Consider the following 21,313-nt stretch of genomic DNA (forward strand, 5'->3'; position numbering starts at 1 on the left):
TAATGCTGAAAGCACAGCTCACACCCTACAATTTATTAACTCCCCAATCTACTCCGCCTTGCCAGTCAAATTTCAATTAACCTATCAACCTGCCCACTCTAAAGTTAACCAACCCAATTTAAACCCAACCTGCAATCTCCCTTATAAATTGATTAGCTAAAATACTTAATTTAATTTTGATGGCATTATTAATTATAAAAGACCCAACCCTAACAATAAAACACCCTTAATTAATTTGCCATATATATATATTTAAAGCCAATCAATACAAAATAAATCTCTATAAGTTAGTTAACTAAAAATAATCCATCTTATTAGCAGTGTAACAATTCAGTTATAAAGCTGGCCATTCGTACGTAATTGGAGGTAGTTGTTGTAACAAATAAAGTGCTGTTGTGCTTCTATAAAACAGATGTTGTGCAAAGTTCTCCTCTAGTTGCGGTTTGTGCAGAGCAGGGTCCCCAGTTTCTCAGATGTAATCGTGGGGTAAAGTGCAGTGCTAAAGTGCAGTGCTAGGTGCAGCCCGGTATGAGAGGTATAGGGCGTATAGGATGTACAGAGCATATTGAACAAGTGGAGACCTAACTCGGTGATCCCCCTGGAAAACCCAGGGGGGGTAGAGATCCCCCCTTGCGCCTCCCTGCCACGCAGCAAAGGCTCCAAAGCTTTGTTTGTGGGGTCGTATAAGACCCAGAACGGCTGTCGTAGCCCTCCGCTCCGCTCATAGAGGACCCAGGGTAGCTGTTTCAAAGCCTCCTCACCCAAGCATAATTTTATAATTTTATTTATTTATTTAGAAAGATTTCTATTCCACCCTTTCCCATAATGGGCTTAGGACAGATTACAGACATAATAAAAACAGTTAAAATCCAACAATAAAATAATAATAATAAAGTATAACATAGTATAAATCTCTCCTTAGTCATCTGTTTTCTAAACTGAAAAGTCCCAGACTCTTCAGTTTTTCCTCATAATGTGCTCCAAACCCCAATCATCTTGTTTGTTGTCCTCTGTACTTTTTCTAGTTCTGCAAAGTCCTTTTTGAGATACTGTGACTAGATCTGTACACAGTATTCCAAATGAGGCCACACCATAAATCTATAAAGGGGCATTACAGTATTGGCTGTTTTATTCTTAATCCCTCTTTTATAATCCCTAACATAGAGCTTGTGTTTCTCACTGCTGCAGCACATGGGGCTGACATTTTAGTTGAGGTACCCATTGTTACCCCAAGATCTTTTTCCCTCTCAGCGTCTGCAAATTCAGGCCTCATAACCCTATACTTGAAGCTGAGGTTTTTTGTCCCAATGTGCATCACTTAGTTCAGAGGTTTGTTAAGTCAGACCCTATTATCCAGTCATTGTTCCCTCTATCCCGCCCCCCCCCCAACACACATTGAGCAGAGCAGTTCACATCCTGAGCAGACTATAACTGCTATAATATTAAAATGGGCAATTGGGCACTGCAAGAACCTTTTAAGATCCAGATTGCTGAGTGGGGCTTCCTGTGTTAATGAGTGGCTGTTCACATGCCCAGCTTAGTGGGACAACTGTATCAAAACCCCTTAAAACTTGGAAGATTTTTTAGGAGAGATAGTGTGTATTAAAATTCTTGCATAGCAGTACATGTCACTATTTAGTCATTACTGCAGTTCCATAAACGTTTGGCATTTTAACAGAAAAAAAATTATTCCTTTGAATTTATACCCTTGCAACATTCTCTCCATACATTTATCATATCAAGTTATAAAATCAACTTTTTTGTAGCCGATCTCATGTATACTTTAGTGAGAAGATGCTAATATAGATGCAGAAACATGTTCTGTAGACGTAAAAAGTAGTATAAAATAGATTAGAAATACTATGCTCCCAGCACTGCTACTTCCAGTATGTTCATATTGCATTTCTTCCCATTTCATGGCCAAATAAATAAGAAAAAAATAGTTCTGAGTTATGGGGGGGAATCATATAATTAAAACACTTTGATGATCATTTGAAATTTTCATGACTCTGACTAAATTGCCATGTGTTACTTTTTTAGGATTATAACCTTCTTTCGAACCTACTAGTAAGCATACATTTGGGTGACTGCTTGTTGTTGTTTTCCCCCATAGGCATCTGGTCCAGAAGGATCATTAAAGGATGGTGCCAAGAGTGCTCTGCAAAAAAGCTTCAGGGTTCTTAATGATGCCAACAGGCAAGCAAATGAAATTAAAGGTTTGTATTTTCTTTTTCAAAAAAGGTTTCACTGAAAAGCTAATAAGATTCTAAATGATCTTCATGGTTCAGAGACCTATATAGGAGAATGTTTTGATTTGCAATTGTCGCTATATTGTTAATGGATATTGACTTGACTTGTGTACCCATCTAAAGTGGCAGGCTCTGAGAAATGCAGGTTCAAATCCCAGCTGAGTCATGATGTTGCTCAGTGGTTTTCAGCAACTTGCTGTTTCTCAGCTTTTGCTTCCCAACTGTAAAAAATGAGGTGTTTTTTTAAAAAATTAATGACTTACAATCACATATGAGATTGAGACAATGAATGATAATGACAAAATTCTCTATCTTGAGAATTAGGAACAGGATCACTTATGTGATAATAAATAAATAATGTATTTAAAATCTCATGAACAAAAATGAGGACCCAGCAGAAGGCAAAGACTAATAAAAGGAGGGAGGAAGTTCAAGAGGACCAGAAAATGTCTTCTAGCTATTCCATCACAGTATCTTCCTCTAACTATATTCTCACAGAAGCCTGTGAATTAGTGAAAGTTTTTCTGAGAAATATCCAGTTACCTGTAAAGGCAGCCACTGAAACTGGTACTGTCATAGCTACACAACAGAATTTAAGCAAAGTAGTTTGCATTATATTGCAATAAGCAGTTGTTAACTTAATATTCATATACTTATATGCCTAGTTCTTGTCAACGATTCGCTCATTCACATTCATCACTAACTGAAAATTCTGCCTTTCTGAGGCAATCTTGTCCCAGTGCAGACGTTTCTTATAAAATTACAAATTAGGCACTCATATATGGTCATGAAACTCTATTACAGGTTAATTGGAAGGTTATGAAGCTGGTTTTTCTTTTTCATTAGAAAGTTCTAGCAGTGATGAAACTGCTTTGCCAAGGCATAAAGCTTTAATGTTTTCCCCAGTGCTCAGTCCTTGTATATATGGTAATATATTGTCACACATTTCACCCTCTCTGCAGGAGTCAGTTAAAAGTTTTGGCCTGAATAGAGATAAAGCAGACTTAGATGCTTAAATTAATTGTTTTTATTTGCTTTGTGGCTTTTGCTCTAAGGTTATTATATTATAGATGCTATTAACATAATCCTTTCTCTGAGGTTTGGCATTTCTAGGTTAGGAAGGGAACTCTGAGGTTAAAACACATACAGCAAAGTCTCCTTAGAATTTCCCAAAATCCCTGTAGGAAACTAGAATTGAAAGACAAATGATAGGGACTCCATAAAGAGCTACTAGGCAGAAGTGATCATTAGTTTAGAATTTCTCTCTGCACTACAGGTAGTACATTAGTTAAAGTAATGAAAACCCGTAAACCACTCAAGTAATATATCCTCCAAGAAGCCAAGTCTGGGCTATGACAAAGATAGGAATGTTTTCTTGCTTCGTTATGACATCCACCTGATTTGTAGCCAATTACATAAGGTATAAAATGGCTGTTAATCAGGAAAATGCTGTATATTACCACCCAAAATTGCTGAAATAGTCCTTACAGAGCAAAACGTCTGACAGCAGCTATTAAAATGGAGATTTACTCATTTCTTTCCATCTATGAGGTTGGAAAGGGGGGGCGAAGAATTAGATGCTACAGCAAGGATTTTGCACAAATCTGATTTTCAAGATCTTGCCTGGGAATGAGTGAATGCTGTTTTCCTGAAAATAGGATTATTTGTTTTCCAGTACACAAGCATTGGTCTTGCTTAACAGTGTTCCCTCTAAGCTGATTTAGTGTGAGCTAGCCCACAGTTCTTTAGTCTCTGGCTCACACGTTTTTGTCTTAGGTTAAAAAAAATAGCCCCAGAGCAAACAAATTTATACAGTAATTCACAACTTTAATGCCAGTAGCTCACAAAGTAGAATTGTTGCTCACAAGACTCCATAGCTTATAGGGAGTAAGAATACTTTTAAAAGCATAGTTATATATGAAGATATTTTATTTTCCTCAGCTATACATTATTTCTCGTGGCTCTGGATAAAGGCTCTTTGACACTTTATCCATGCCAATTAGGGCCATACTAGACATTCACATTTTCTAAGAGTTGGTTCCAGTTTCCCCAGACCCAACTTGAGCTCCCTGCAGCCGTACAACAGCCACAGAGAAAAAATTATTAAAAAATAAAACAATGTTTGGCTCATAATGCCTCTACAGAGGACGAAGAGCTCCTGCATCCCTCCCTCCAACCATTTTCTGTGCTGAAACAGGGCTGGGGAAAAGTCATCTTCCCATTGTTACTACTCCACATGTAGCATTCTGTGTATGTGGAACAGCAAAACAAAAACTGTTTTGGCACAGAAAATTGATGGGGGGAGGCAGAAACCTCTTCTTCCCATGTACCAGTGTTCCAAGACTAAACATGTCTACTTTTTTAAAAAATAGCCATTCCCTGCAGCCGCTGCATGGCTGTCAGGAACCTGAGTCATGTCCAGGGAACAAAGACCTAAGGTATAAAATAGCTTTTAATCAGGAAAAAAATGACCATCTAGTAGGGTTGCCAAGTCCAATTAAAGAAAAATCTGGGGGCTTTGGGGGCGGAGCCAGGAGACTTTGGGGGTGGAGCCAGGAGACATTGGGGTGGAGCCAGGAACAAGGATGTGACAAGCATAATTGAACTCCAAGGGAGTTCTGACCATCACATTTAAAGGGACAGCACACCTTTTTAAATGCCTTTATTCCATAGGAAATAATTAAGGATAGGGGCACCATTTTTGGGGCTCATAGAATTGGACCCCCTGGTCCAATCGTTTTGAAACTTGGGGGGTTATTTTGAGGAGAGGCACTATATGCTGTACTGAAAATCTGGTGCCTCTACCTCAAAAAATAGCCCCCCCCAGAGCCCCCAATACCCACAGATCAATTCCCTATTATTCCCTATGGGAATCGTTCTCCATAGGGAATAATAGAGTGCCCAGTAGACATTTCCCTCCCCCTCCATGCTTTCTAAAGGGGGGGAGGGCCTCCAAACCAGGGAATCCCCTGCCCCCTCCCTCTCACACACACACAAATACTTACTAGATCTTCTTCCGGAGAACTCTACTTGCTGTGAAAATGAAAGGAAAAAAAGGGAGGGGCTGTTCTCCGAAGCCCTTCCTGTTTCCTGCTTCCTGCCCAGCCTTAAAGGGGCACACATTTTACAAACGACTCAGGAGCTCTACAACAATATGAAGCCTACGTGTATGTTCTCCACCCCCCACCCCCCCTCCCCCGCTTCCCGATTTTTAAAGAGCGGGAGATGAGGCTGCGAACTCAGGAGTCCCCCGCCAGGGGTGGGGGGGTTGGGAAGCCTACCATCTAGTTTATCTCTTAAGAGTTTTCCATAAGAAGTAGCATAATCTGCTGTTACCAGGGTGGAATAAAGAACAGTCTGTCTCCTTACCAAAGCCAAATCCCCTGCTGAAAACATGGACCTTTCTGAATGCTTGACTTATTCTTGATTTTTTGGGCAGTTAATCCACAAGCACTGAAATCAGTTTGGGCATGGTTCTTCCACACCTTTGCCCTCCCTCTGCATTTTAACAGTTTTTAATTGCATGTTAACAGGCTTTCATTTTAAAAAGGGGTTTTTTTGCACATGCTTCCAATAATCAAGATTTTCAAAAATGGGTTCAGTCATTATTGGTGGCATCACAGCACCCCCACTTTCTTTTTTTTTTGCACATGGTGATATTGATATATCAACATTATGGTTGAATTTAAAAAAGAGGTGCAGCTCCACCACCCATCTGTTTATGAACTGTATGTAAAGTGCTATATCCCTTTCTAATCATAATGCTTTTTTATGACACTGGAAGTAGTCACTCCACACAAAAGCTCTTGCTTAAAAAATGCATAAAATATCATTATAGTGATATACCATTGTAATAATAGGTTTATCAGATTCTTTGATTTCCCAGTTTTCATTTTAAAAGTTTTCTAGACCCTTCCCTCATGAAGATATAAGGAAAAAGGCTTATCTATGCAAAGGAAGGGGCTAAAGTCTTAGTATAAAAATCACTTCAAATTCATCAACCTACTAAAGATAATCTCTCTCTGTGCATGGTTATATTGATACAGCAATATAAAAGTTTCTATAAAAATACAATATAAAGGTTGTATTTTTGAAAAAATTGAAAATGAAACCACTTGTCTTCTTGGGGTGGGGTGGGGAGTAGTTTGAGATAGTCCAGTAATTGAAAAGTGGACTGGAGGTGAGTGGGACTGAGTGGGACAAACAATACTAACATAAACATTGATTAAGAAAAGTTGACTCAAAATTAGCTTCCAGAAATAGTGGTCTCAAAAGAACAGGAATTAAAATGATAGTTTTAACCAGCACACCCCTGTACTTGATTATTGTTCTTACCTGCTAGACTGAGTTAAATATATTCTTTCTGTGTCCAAACTACTGAAAGTCTTGTAGACCAAATCAGGGTGCCCCTCCCCCCCAACAATAGGAACCTATATAATGTTTAATCATTACTGCTTATTTATACAGCTCATATTTTATTTCCACATTTGGTTAATATTTATTTAGAAGATTTTTATCACCTCTCCAAAAAACTCTTTTGAGTTGGTTATTGTTTTAGAATAATCTCCACAGATTACTTAATGAAAACTATTGGTACATTGTAAACCAAATTGCCCTTGTATAGAGGTTGGGGAATTTAAGTGGTGGGCAAAGATGGCTTAGTAGGATACAGAATCTATGTATACAGGAGATGACTTCCAGAATTTTCCTCTAAATAATGAGTAAGAGTTGGTAAAATATAATAGGATTTTATTGGAAAACTCAGTCAAGCATACAAGTAAATAAATTCATTCAAGCAAACACACAGTCCTAAGAAAAACAGGGGATAACATATAAGGGTAACACATAGACAGGGTGATACGACCTTTCGTAGTCTTCCTTGGAACACTCCAATAGCAATGAAAAAGGGATGGGCGAGCAAGACACAACCTGCATATCTTACTATTGGGGACCCGAAACTGATCAGATTTTGGGGGTGAGTTTACATAGCAGGGTAGGTAAACTGTCAGATGCACACCTGAGGATCATTGGGTCAGATCTTTTAAGGACTCCCTTGTGCCCTCAGGGGGAGGTGGTCAGATGGTTTATGACACTGGGTCAGGTAAGTCATGATGCGGGGACATGTGGTTCATGACCTCAGAAAAGGGGAGGCTCCATGGTGACGTTTGGAAAGTTCCAGGTGATAGAGGGATTAACTATATTACACAAAGTTATTGAGGCCGTGTTCACACAGCGCGTTGAGTCTGTGTTAAACTGACCCTGTTCTGTTCCGAATATTTTTGTTCCGGATATTATCGATCAGACTGCCATACTGCAATTCAAATCACTCCGTGGTGAAACCATCTTCTGCCGTCCACATGACGGCACCATGCAGTTCTTTTTTTTCTCCACTTTTATGCGCATAATGTGTACGTGCACATTATGTGCACATGTGCATAGGTTAAAACATTATGTGATTATGAAGTTATGCACATATCGCTAAGTAGTAAAAAAAATGGCGACCGTAAACCGGATGTCTGAGGCTCCTTTTGCTCCGGGACAGCCTTCAGACATCCGAAAGTTGGTTGAGAACTATCCAGATGGGAAAACTACGAGGTGAAACCAAAAAACACCGCAAAGGAGCAGGATTGGGGGGGGGGGGGGATACTACGAGTTAATACTGTCTGATCAGCCACTTTTAATCCGGTATGAAACAGCAGCGACAACTGATTATACTGTGCATCTGAACAGCCCCCTAGTGTGACAATATAGCACCAAATTGTTATCTAAGGTGACACCCAGTTCACACAATAGTACTGATATCCAGGTCAGGTTTGGCCTTTGTCTTCTTCCTGTCTAGACTGGCACAGTCTTTTGTGAGAGGTTCTGTTTACAATAGGCTTGGAATGTCTGACAGGATCCATCCTGAGATAAGCTTGATTGCATTATGGAAATGTCCAGGATGAACAGTGGGTATGTGAGGCTCCTGCTTCGCCCTCATGGTGTCCCGAGGATGCAGGAAGATGATCACTGCTGTTGTCAGCCCTTGTAATGACTTCCATCTGAATAGCTGAAGACCATACAGCTGGACAGCTCATGGCAGTGGTGCAATCCCATTTACTGCGAAACCGGGGATAGCAGGCTGGGAGTCCTGTTTGTTCGGCTGGAACTTGTTAGAAAAGGGGCTGCCATGCTGGCTAGGATCCATATTACTCACATAAGCCTGTTAGGAAGCTACCAGCAGAGGCCTGTGTTTCAGAGCAGATGTGTGTAAGCTGTAGTCCAGGCGTCCTGGCAACCAAGCCAGTAATCATGATGTTTGTATAAACCTTAAAGAGGGGGTTCTGGCTCACAACACTGACAGTCCTAAATAGAGGTACACTATTGATTTCTGTGGATTTAGAAGGATTTCGCTCTGTTTAGGATTGCGCTATTAGTACTCTCTTGAAATGCAGTAGTTTCATAAAACCCTTTACTTTATTTATGAGAATTTATTTAACTCTGTTTTGGGGCCATTATCTTTGTATCTTGGATAAATCCCTGTAAGCTTTTTCTGGCTTGCTTAACGACTACAAAAATGCACAATATCAGCAAAATGGAAGCATTCTTCACAATAAATTAGTGTCACTAAAGTATATAATTAGAAGAGAGTTCCTACAATTTTTAGCTATACAGGTCATTCTCAATTTATATGACATAAACAACAACAAATATCAGATTTCTGAGAGAGGTAATTCCAAATTGTTTTTTTTAATAATATCTTCTGTGATTCTGTTATACCTTTGGCAAGTCCTCTCTTTTTTAAAAAAAAAAAAATCAATTCTGCATTAGCCTTTGTCCTGGTCTTCTTCTCGGCTCTCGAGTTTGTGCAGGGCAGGGAGAAAGCAGGAAACATGCAGCCCCACTCCAGAGATGCTAATTTCAAATCTGGGGGGAAAAGCCGCCATGAGGAACCCTGCTCAGAAGGGAGGAAAGTGCTAAGTGTTGAATCTTAGTTTTTAAGATTGAAAAAAAGCCTATTGGTTTCTACCTGTTTTCCTGCCAATGCCTTCAACCTGGACAGAGATTTCTGCATTAGAGAAATTTCATGGGTCACCAAAGGCTATAACATAGGTGGATAACCATTCAATTTTGGATATTGTGCCCTCTTGAAAAGGATAGGCTGTTATCACACCTTTACCATTCCTTGACAATGTTTGGAGTAGAAAGAATGGCTTGATTTAGAATGAGAGGGCAACTCTCATGTTACCCACTTAGGGTTGCCAAGTCCCCAGCGTTGCCCAATGGGTGACTTTCGCACGCGGAGTGTGCATGTGCGCTGCAATGACATCACCTAGAAGTGACATCATCGTGCTGGCGATGTCGCTCATGGCTGCTCTAGGTGTTTCTGGGGAAACTCTATGGTTTTCCCGGATGCTCTAGCCATTTGAGAGAAAAACTCTATGGTATCTATTTTACCATAGAGTTTTCCCTCCCAAATGGATAGAGCATCTGGGAAAACCACAGAGTTTTCCTGGAAACGCCTAGAGCAGCTACCATGCAACATTGCTGATGCGATGACGTCACTTCTGGGTGACGTCATTGTGCCGACAATGTTGGGGGAGGTTCCCCCCGCCGGCCCACATTGGACCAGTGAGTTGGGAACCTCCTGGGCAGGGGAACCCCCGCCCAAACCGGGGGCTTGGCAGCCCTTTACTCACTAGATTATAGTAATCTCCTGAGGTAGTTCTTTCAATCTTATTATTCATAAGGAAGTAAATTAAAGTAGATGCAATTTTTTTTCTAATAGTTCTTTTTCTAGTAGCGGCTCAGCAGTGCTGTTGTTGCTAGATATGTCAGCCGCATTTGATACAGTTGACCACCAGCTACTGTCTAGCTGCCTTGCCAACACGGGATTCGGGGACCTGCCTTGCAATGGCTGGCCTCTTTCCTTCTAGGTCGGGGATAGAGGGTGGTGATAGGGGAAGAATTGTCCCAGGGGCACCCACTCACATGTGGTGTGCCACAAGGGGCACTTCTTTCCCCAATGTTATTTAACATCTACATGCACCCCCTTGCCCAGATTGTCAGGAGGTATGGACTGGGGTGTCACCAATATGCGACTGATACCCGGCTCTATCTATTGATGGGTGGCCAATCCGGCTGCACCCTAGACAACTTGGATCTGGCATTACAAGCCATGACATCTTGGCTCAGGCTGAGTCAACTGAAGTTGAAAGCGATGAAGACAGAGGTTCTCTATCTGAGCCGTGGTGGCCCGAGAAAAGAGATCTCCTTGCTGGCTTTTGACAGGGTGCCATTAATTCCAGCCCCGAAGGTCAAGAGCCTGGGAGTGCTCCTGGAGTCCTCCTTGTCTATGAAGGCCCAGGTAGCAACCACTGTTAAGTCCACCTTTTTCCATCTGCGGCTGGTATGACATTTGGCCCCTTTTCTGGAGCACTGCAACTTAGCAATGGTGATCCATGCTATGGTCACCTCGAGAATAGATTACTGTAATGCCCTCTACATGGGGCTGCCCTTGAATGACTTGGAGACTGCAGCAAGTGCAGAATGCTGCAGCACGGTTGTTAATGGGACTCCTGAGATGGAAGCACATTCAACCAGTGCTGAAAGAGCTGCACTGACTGCTTATTGTGTTCTGAGTCTGTTTCAAAGTGCTGGTATTGACCTTTAGAGCCAAGGACCTGTCTATCTAATGGACTGCCTTTCCCCATATGTTCCCCTGAGAGCACTGCATTTGGGAACTCAAAATCTATTGTCCATTCCCGTACCAAGGGAGGCCAGACTGGGTTCTACACGGACCAGGGCCTTCCCAGTGGCAGCACCAATGCTGTGGAATGCACTCCCTGAGACCATAAGAGCCCTGCGGGATCTCTCCCAATTCTACAGGGCTTGTAAAACTGAACTTTTTAAACAGGCCTATAACAACTAGAGGAGAGGGCTGCCACTGTTATGCTACTGGGCAATTCCACCAGAAGGACCACCAACAAATAAATTGTATACTCTGTATAGCACCAATACTTTGTTTTAAATTGTTTTAAATTATAATTGTTTGTCCCATTGTTTTATACCTGAAATTGAGATGCTGGTTTTATTATGATTGTTAGCCGCTCTGAGTCCATTTGGAATGGGCGGGATATAAATTGACAGTAAATAAATAAATTGTTTGACTTAGCACAGATGGAAAAATGCCAGTCTGGCAACATTTATTATTTGGGACTCCAATAAAAGAGAAGCATGTAAGATCACACCCAAATTCTGGTGTGGTGTTTGGCTAACTGCCTATCAAGAAAGGTTAAAATGCTTGGGGCTCTTTAGCTTGGAGAAACATCAACTGAGGGGTGACATGATAGAGGTTTACAAGGTTATGCATGGGATAGAGAAGGTAGAGAAAGAAGTACTTTTCTCCCTTTCTCGCAACACAAGAACTCGTGGGCATTCAATTAAATTGCTGAGCAGTCGGGTTAGAACAGATAAAAGGAAGTACTTCTTCACCCAAAGGTTGATTAACACATGGAGTTCACTGCCACAGGAGGTGGTGGCGGCTGCAAGCATAGCCAGCTTCAAGAGGAGATTGGATCAACATATGGAGCAGAGGTCCATCAGTGGCTATTAGCCAAAGCGTATCGTTGGACGTCTCTGCCTGAGGCAGTGATGCTCAGTATTCTTGGTGCTTGGGGGAGGGGGCAACTGTAGGAAGGCTTCTAGTGTCCTGGCCCCACTGGTGGACCTCCTGATGGCACTTGGTTTTTTTGGCCACTGTGTGACAGAGTGTTGGACTAGGTGGGCCATTGGCCTGATCCAACATGGCTTCTCTTATGTTCTTATGAGGCTCAGATAGTAGGTTCCTTGACTGAGAATCCACCCTCCTGCCTAATTGCCAACACCCCTCTGTGCCATGAGGGTGAGAATGGGGGATAGGGGGGCTCGTTGCTGGGGGAAGAAGTCTAACCCTATCCCACAGGCCCCCATTCCTGTGGAACAATCCCATCCTGCCAGCCCACTGGTACCCAGTTGTACTGGGATGTCATCAGAGGCCTCAGAGGCTGAGCCTCTTTTGCCCAATTTGTTCTTGGAGAAGGACTTGGAGGTGGAAGAACTATTAGTGCCGCCAAAAGCAGAGAAAATGTTAAAACTGTTTGCAAAGGAGGAATCTGAGGGTGAATTAGGGGGTGGTGGGGAAACATCCAGCCTCTCTACATCCCAATTCCTTGGAGCTGATTCTGCCTCAAGTCCATCCCTCTGTCAATCTTCACAGCCCAGCACCACACTGCAGTGGCTAAGCCTCCAACTTGCCCCAATTTTGGGTCCCCATTTCCAAGCCACAGTTTGGGAGAATTTCTCACCCTCCCTGGTTACCCCTGTGTGGCAGAGTGCTGGGTGTGCAACCTCCAGAGGCAGAGGGTCTCAAATCCCCACCACTTAACCTCCATCCTCCAAAGGCACCTGCAAAGGGGACACCCAACTCTGTTGCCTCCAGAGCAAAAAGTGGCACCCAGCAGGGGGAAGAAGAGGAGAAACAGAAGTTCCTTCCAAGAACAAAGACTTATACTGAGGGTGCTGTGGGTGGGAGTGGAACCTCAAGTTGGCCACCCTCCAGAAGGTCATTCCTACAGGATGCTGGTGCAGCCAAGCAAAGGGGCTAAGAGGAAAGCCCAGGAGGAAATTGTTCATGCTGTCAGTGAGATGGTTGCTGTGTATGGCCAACCTTTGTCCGTTGTGGAGGATGTAGCTTTTTGCCAGCCATTGCACTACATTCTCCATGATATTCTATCCTCTTGCAGAGGACCCTGAGGTGACTAATCCTGTCCTCCAAGCACTGCTCTGCAGTGGAGATGGTCAAGGCCAGGTTGTCCAGAGTGCTACAAATGAATGAAACCCCCACTACTTGAGTGCTTTTCTCTGTAATTGGCAAGTTTGGGGGTGCAGTTGGAAGAGAAGAATACGTAGCCCCAGAATCAACCAAAGCTGTAAAAATATTATCCCCCACTGTGAGCTTTATCAAGGGTTCGACCAGTAGGGATTCTGATAAGCCTTGCCCCTGACATCCCTAAGCTATATTCCCATGATTCGGAACCATGGATGGCATTTGGCCAGAAGGAAGCAAAGTAGGAGGAGGTGGAGGGAAAGCTGCCAGGGGAAAGACTGCCCCCCCCCATCATGGTTATCCATTGCAGGCAGGATTTCTTCCAATGGCCTTCGGCACCACACTGCAGACATTGATTTGGCCCTACAGTGGCCCTACAGTTGCCTCTGGTTCCCCCGGTGTCTTCCTCCCATCCCCTGTGGATTCCCATGAATTGCATGAGCTAATATCAGACTCTTGCTCTTTTGTTTCTCTACCTCTCTATTAGCATAGACCTTATATGCCATGGTTGGCCAACGGTAGCTCTTCAGATGTTTTTTGCCTACAACTCCCATCAGCCCCAGCCAGCATGGCCAATGGCTGGGGCTGATGTAAATTGTAGGCAAAAAACATCTGGAGAGCTACTGTTGGTCACCCCTGTTATATGCTATTTCTACCAATTGGGTAGGGGTCTTATTCTCCCAATTGGAAAGTTTCTGTAACTTTCTTTTTATGTCATCATAAGCATTTCCAACATAAATTGCCACCAACGTCCTTCTATGGGTCCATGTCCTAAAGCCGTCCATAAGCCGTCCCAGAAACTGTGAAGGATCTTCATCCCGCCTTTGCTTAATCTCCCAAACCATGTTCGTGCTAACCACTTTAGGAATTGCCTTCCTCATTCCTTCTGCCAGCCAAGTACAATATGTGGCATATTTTTCTCTTCCTTCAGGGGTCTTATAATCACACTTGGGGTCTGTTGCAGGGAATATAGTATTCACGTCTCGTGCTGCCCCCAATCTAGCTTGCTCAGCTATGGAACAGAGGTCCCGTGCCTTGTCAACAACTAGCTTCCGTTCCTCTGGGGTTAATATCTGATTCATGGTTTGTTGTGCATCTAGCCATGTGGGTTGAAACATATTGCATAAATCCTGAAATTCCCTGGCAACCATATCAGAGGCTTCTCTGAACTTAGGCAGAATGTGTTTCCAAACAAGGAGATCAGCATTTGAAAATGGGCAGTGGACAAAGATAGTTTGCCCTTCAGCTCCAGGAGCCACTGCCTCCCTAAGTGGAAACATTGTTGCTGGCATTTTAGTTTCTGGCTCTTCCTCCCCTCTTTCTTGGTCTGGGGATTCCAGCTTGACTTGGAAGTCTACCTCGTGGGTTGGTTTTGTGTCTGCAGTCTGAGTGCTCATGTCTGTGAACGTGTGCACATACAGGTTAGAGCTCCCTCTGGTGGCCCCTGCTCTTTTTCGTTAGGGATGTGTGGGCTGCTGGTTTGGAAAGTCAATGCTCTCTCTCTCTCTCTCTCTATTCCCCTCTGGAATTCATGGAAACCCTCTGCTGGTGAGGATTCCCCAACCCAAAAAATGCTGGCAAGGTCTGTTAGCATTTGTTTTACTTGTGCCTCCATTCGGTCCATGGACTGGCTTAGCAAGAATACCTGAGTCATGTTTTGCTAATTGACTCTCTCTGTTTCTGTCTCTCAGTGTCTCTGGTTGTGTAAATGGGTTCATGTTTGGATAAGATTGGCTTCTCTGTTGCGTCTTCACTGGCAATGTTGGGGGTGATGAATGCATTTTTGGCAGAGTCTCTGACCAGTTCCCTGTGTGTTGTTAAACTTTGATAAGCACTTGGGATTGGCAGATTCCCAACAGACTCATTAATGTCCATTCTCTCTGCTATTTTCATAGAGCCAGTGCTCTCTTTAGAAGTTTCTTCCCGCAGGCTTGCAGCAGCATAAGAAAATGAGGCTGCCTGCTCTTCCCTGCTTGCTCCTGTTGAACTCCCCGTCTGGCTTAGACTACGTCCCATTATGCTTAATTGTTCGGAGCTGTCTGGAACTGAATGTACAGAAGCTTGTCCGCCTTTTCCAATTGGGGGAAGGGGAACCAAACTAGGAGCTGGTAAGGGAGATTGCTGGACCGACATGAATGAAATAAGGTCCACTGGATCCTCTATTGGTAAGGTCTCTGAATCACTAGAATGAGCAGCCTTGGGCAAATCTATGTTTTGAGCTTTGGATTTCTGTCCCTGCTTACTTTCCCTGAGGGGCATTTGCATATTCTTAAGCAAGCGTCATCCCTCCCGTTTACTAAAACAATTCCCCATTGCTTTTGCCTTGCTAGGAAAAGCAATTCACAAACTATCACAATTCTTAACCTCTTAACTTCTTATTCTCTATCAGTGCCAGAGACAAACACAGTGGAGGGGGAGGGAAAGGGACCAAGAGATCGGGCTGTACATAGTTTCTCTCTCTGTTTTCTTAGCCACACATCTGTTGGCAGGGACTAACTGAAATTCCTGCTTGTTGGCTCCTGACCCGTTATCTCTCTGTGCTTACAATTGTGGAGAAAACTTCACAAGCAGTTCTTTCAATTAGTATAGCGAAGGCAAGAGAATGAAGCAGCATACAATCTTAGACATTTGGCACACAGACAACAAGTTCAGACAGATACAAACAAGTTCAGCAATTTAACACTCTAGGAACTGGTTCCCAATCTTTTCCTTCCTAGGGGCTGTTCTGGCACCCCTCCCGCCTGAAAGTGCGGCCCTGGCTGTTTGCCAATTCAAAGGACTTACTAGGGACTTATAACACTTCCCAAAAGTAACCCAACCAAGTTACCTGTCAGCTGACTTCTCTGTTGAACTGCAGATCCACCCTTCCACCTCTGGTCTCCAGCCTCATCACCCTCTGAAGGTCCATGGAGCCACCTTCCCTGGGATTGGTGAGAGCTCTCAGATAGCTGAAAATTCAGCTCTGGCACCTGTATCCAAGGGCAGTCTTCCTTCCCCAGTCCGGTGTGGGCTCAGCAGTCCAAGCAGAAGTTAGGGCCCCAAAGTATGATCTTTGTGGAATCTCCAACTGTTACAAATGGATGAAACCCCCTCCTCTCCAATCAAGGGCTTTCCAATCGACAGAGGCACAGAAGAGTTGATGTGCAGATTCCTTTTGTTGTTGTTTTCACATTGAATGTGGGAAAGAGAAACAAATCTTTCACTCCCATTCTCCTTCGAAATTCTTCCCCATAGTCACAACATCTTATACCTTTCTGTAAACAAAGGCCAACTCACAGATTGGCTACACCAGTCTTCGCCTTTGACAATCTGATTACATTCATTGGACAAACAAGTCCCATATCCCAACTTAGAAGCGAGAAATGAATAGATATCACCCAGGGGCCGCTAATTTGAACCCCCATGTCCCACTTCCCCATACTTCATATCTGCGGTTTCTTCCCCTTCCCTGTTCGACTCCAGTGTAGGCCTTCTGCCCCAATTCCAGGATGAGTAAATGCAGAGCTTCTGCTATAGCAGGGGGATTTGACCTTCTAGAGATAAGCTCCTGGGGACTCCCAGAGGTAGAAAAGATAGCTTACTTTCCACCGAAAGATGTTTACAGAACAAAATGAAGATAACAAGTCTTTGCTAAAGAAGAGACTTCCTCTCATATCTTTATATGCTTAGCAAAGATTCTAACAGTAGCCCATTGTTCTTTGTTAGGACTTTGGAACCAAAATCATAGAAAAGGCCCTATAATACTCTTAAGGCAAGCTCAGCAAATATAACACTGCAAATATAATACTTTGAACATATATATAACATTTTGTTAAGGCAGGTTAGTGCAAATGATCAAGATTAGTGCAATTCTGTTTGGCACTCTGTCCATGCTCTAATGCAAATCTGAATCTGCATCCAACAAGAGTGCAAAGGTGGGCTGTACACTTCATGGGAGACCTGTGAAGTAGCCAGCAGCACAGCTGCCTTTTCCTCACCACCCACTGGTGGTAACTGGAGAATCTCTCTGTCTGGACTTTCAGGGCAAGACCAGGACCCGGGGAAGAGGGAATAGTCCTGCCATCAGGTTACAAAGTGGTTCTGCTCCATGTGTGGGGGATGGGGGGGTGGATACAAAGCATATGGCAAAGAACATTGCTACTGCTATCCATGCTAGCCTGAGGGAGTGGGTGGCGGTGGGTGACATCCATGGCTTCATTGTCACGGACAATGGCACCAACATGCTTGCAGTGGTAAAGTCTGTGCACTTCATCTGCCTGGCACACACCCTGCACCTGTTGGCGAGGGATGTTTTCGAGCTGTGGAGAGCTATCAAACTCAACCCAGCCACACTAGAGATGTCCTCCTTGTTGGAGACCTGCCAACGCCTGGCTGCCTGCTTCTCTCATAGCATCAAGTCTGCCTGCCAACTGCATAGGAGGTGGGGGAACCCAAACACCAGCTCATACAGAACATGCCCACCTGCTGAACTTCACCTATGCAATGATGTGCATCTGGTGAAGCAGAAAAGCGCAGTGAAGGACGTAATCTCCTCTCTGCCCATCCTGCATGAGGGGCAGGAGCTCAGCATAATCTCTAATGACTGGCTGACTCTCTCCCAAATGGTGTGTGTCCTGAAGCCATTTCAGGGCACCACCGATGTCCTCTGCTCCTGTATGGCCCCCTGCTCTGCAGGCTAGACTTGGTGCTTGTCTCCACACTGGAGCAGGGGGTTTCTCTTCTCCTGAGGGCCAGGGCCTCAGGGCCAGGTCCTTGGCGGAGAGGTTCCTCTCTGCATGGAGGAATACAGAATGACCTGCTTTTGTGGCCCCCATATAAAGGGTAGCATCACTTTTTGCTTCTGCAGTGGATGCAGATCCTGTGCAATGAAGTGCAGAGGCTGCAGGCCAACCAACATGGCCAGAGGGAACAGGGAATGGAAGAGGCTGGGGTGGGGGCAAGAGGAGGTGCAGAAGCAGCCTACCACCTCAGCCCCCAAGAGGCCAACCAGGAAGAATCCCTACTACTGGTCCTCAGTAGTGAGCTGGGAGTTTGACAGCATTGGGGAGGCCAGGCATGCCCTAGCAGAGAACTTCTCAAAGCCTCTCCGTGTAACAAAAATTAAATAATACTCCTTATTGTTCCTACTTATCCAGTATTTACTAATAACAAACACAGTGCTTACAGTGATAATCAAACATAACATAAACAAGCATATTTATACAACACAAAATCCCTCCGGAACCGAAAGCACATGCCGCTCCTACTGTATGATGGATCAATGTCCTATAGAAAAAATATGGAGCTGTGATACAAGTCCGACAATATCCAAGGCCAATCCAATATTGTTTCGAGTGCAGAGACTCTTCTTCTTGGGACCATCTTCTTTATTGTTGATTCAGTAGGTAAGTGGTGCTTCTTTTAAATTTTGTTTCATGGCTTTGTTTTCATTTCTCCTTGGAACGCCTACAAATTATCTCCATATTCTTCTGAAACACCATTTGCAGGTGTTCAAAGGAGAAACAAAATTTAAAAAAAAGCACCACTTACCTACTGAATCAACAATAAAGAAGACAGTCCCAAGAAGAAGAGTCTCTGCACTCAAAACAATAATGGACTGGTCTTGGATATTGTCAGACTTGTATCACAGCTCCGTATTTTTTCTATAGGACATTGATCCATCATACAGTAGGAGCAGCAAAAGCGCCGGGACTTTCCGGCTCTTCTGGGTGCTCCGCGGCAATTAGTGCGAAACCCGCGCAGATCTTGCGCAGTGAAGAGAGTCGTCGCTGCTGATTAAGGTGAGTGCGAAAACGACCTTACAGCCTCCTCCCATCCAAGTTTGCTTCCTCATGATTTCTGTCCCTCAAGAATTGTCACTTCCAGCCTCCTTGTCCACACCTGCCTCTTCATGATTTCTGTCCTCCCAGAATCATTGTTTCCAGCCTCCCCACCCCCCCTTCCATATCTGCCTCTTCATGATTTCTGTCCCCAAAGTATTGGCACTTCCAGCCTTCCACGGTCCACATACACTGGGGCCACTGCTTGGAGTCTATTTTGGACTTGGCAGTTCTTCTTTTGGCTTGGGAACCATTCTGCCACTTGCTGGCTCACCCCATTGGGGAGATGGATTCTTGGTGTCACTGCCCATTCCTGGGGCTATGTTTAGGATTTGGTGGTGTGTCTTCCTTTTGGTTTGAGGGCCGCTGTTTCACTCACTCACCCACCCCATTGGGGAGATGGATTCTTTGGCTGAAGACCCACACTCCTCCTCATTGGGTTTTGTGAACACTTCCTCCTCATGATTTGTGTCCCAACAAGAAAATCAGCACTTCCAGCCTCCCCTCTAATGGACCAATATCTACTTCATAGCACAACACCCACTTCTTGAACCAAGATCTACCTCACAGCACACCCACCATATGAACCAAAATCTGCTTCATTGCATAACACTCACCTCATGGACTGACATCCACCTGTGCAAACCTCTACCTCACCAAACAGCTACCAGCACAAACAAGCTCAATTGATTGCACCCAGGGTTTCCCCATTTACAACATTTTCAATGATTATGAGACTGGTGGAACAGAGTGGAAAGCTTGGCCACTCCCAGAATCCAACTCTACAACTGGGTGTCTACCTCCCAGGCAAAAGGAGGAATGTGGTAAGCCATCTCCCAAAACCCTGTCACCAGGTGGAGGTGGGCAGGTGACCATCTCCTGGGCCCAAGAAGTGTTGACCACCCCCAGAATCTATCTTCACAACTGGGTGACCACCTCTCAGGCACAAGCAGGAGTGTAGTGGATTACCCCTCAAAACCCTATCATGGATGGGTGACTGCCTCTAGGGCCCGAGGAGAAAGATTATCCATCTGCAGCAACAATGTCTAGATGAGGAGGTGGGGTGTACTCTCCCCCCCCCCCGCAACAGCCAATAACCAAACTTGGAGGGCAAGTAGAGGAGGCCCTCTGCAAGTTTGATGCCTCTAGTTTGCAGAGGGTTTGTTTGACACACTCATGTGGCTGTGATTTCCCTAAAGAGCACTTTCCTGAGGGCATCTGCTTTGAGGGCTGTAAGCTGGCTCCTCTAAATTCAGTCTTCATCAAACTTGGAAGGCAGATAGAGAACAGTCAGCTGGAGACTTGCTGTGATTTTGGGGTCTCTAGTCCATGGAGGGACATTTTACTGTGTCATGAACTTCATGAACCATGAACCAGTTTGGTAAATGAGAAGGTCCATGGTTCATGGTTTGTAAGACCCCAAAAACCACAAATGGAGATGAACCACCATTTTCTCCAGTTTGTGCTGATTCTTAAGTCTCAACTACCTTTCTTAACAATCCCCTCAATTTCTACATCAGACATTACATTTGGGGGAGGGGCGGAGACAATGAATAATATACACAGAAAGATGATATCACAATTCCTGTTTTCCTGTCGGTGGGCCTCCCTTAGACTCCCAAAAGAACAAGTATTCTTTGTGCACTGGCAAGTTCTTGCCCTCTTCTCATTCTTCTGACCACTTTATTCATTATTCAACTGTTGGGACTCAAGCAGACATACATCACCTGGAATGAACATATTAATTCTTCATACTTATTTCTTAACTGGTACACAAGTTGAGTATTGTGTGCTGTGTTCTACTTTATCTGACTGCATTAAGGTCCTTATTTTTGGTTAATTGCTTCTTTAATTGCTTCCTTACAGACTTCTTGTCTATTATTCCAGCAAAATGTGTGAGAAATAGATTTTCTGTAAAATTAAGGAAAAGCATTTCTGCTGCATCATGTAAAAAGAATTCAAACAAATCATATTGGATTATGTGTTTTATCTAAAGAACAATGATTAAAACAAAATGCTCTTTGACTTTAGTTTCACTACAAGTGATTTCAAAATGTAGCCTTTCAAAATGTTTATCACCAGTGGAACTGAACAATTTCTTTAAATATTAATAGAGAATTTAGGAGATTCCATACTTCATTATGCATAGGAGTCCCTTAGGAAATTTATTTTGCCTTTTTTCCTCTAATATTTAGAAAACAATTAAAATGTGTTTGAGATATTAAGAGGGAAAATATTAAACAGATGGAGTTTGAATATTGAAAATTGTAAGATCCACAGAGATTAAACTTATTAAGTCATAAAAATAGTTTGATTCTATGGTTACAAAGCTACAAACATTTCAAAGCAAGGTGATTCTGAAATGTAAAGGTAGATAATTAGTATAATTGGGGAAAACT

General features: G+C 43.6%; 1 protein-coding gene across 8 annotated transcripts in view; it reads left to right on the plus strand.

Annotated features, from left to right (window-relative positions):
- Window positions 1–21,313, plus strand: part of LAMA2 (laminin subunit alpha 2) — a 900,941-nt gene that overhangs the window by 761,363 nt on the left and 118,265 nt on the right. For all 8 annotated transcript variants that reach the window (XM_060239150.1, XM_060239173.1, XM_060239164.1 and 5 more), the window contains one exon: window positions 2,114–2,216. In XM_060239150.1, the coding sequence (XP_060095133.1) occupies window positions 2,114–2,216 (103 nt within the window). The remainder of the gene's footprint in view (window positions 1–2,113; window positions 2,217–21,313) is intronic.

Source organism: Heteronotia binoei, chromosome 1, assembly GCF_032191835.1.
Source record: "Heteronotia binoei isolate CCM8104 ecotype False Entrance Well chromosome 1, APGP_CSIRO_Hbin_v1, whole genome shotgun sequence".
NCBI classification, from domain to species: Eukaryota; Metazoa; Chordata; class Lepidosauria; order Squamata; family Gekkonidae; genus Heteronotia; species Heteronotia binoei.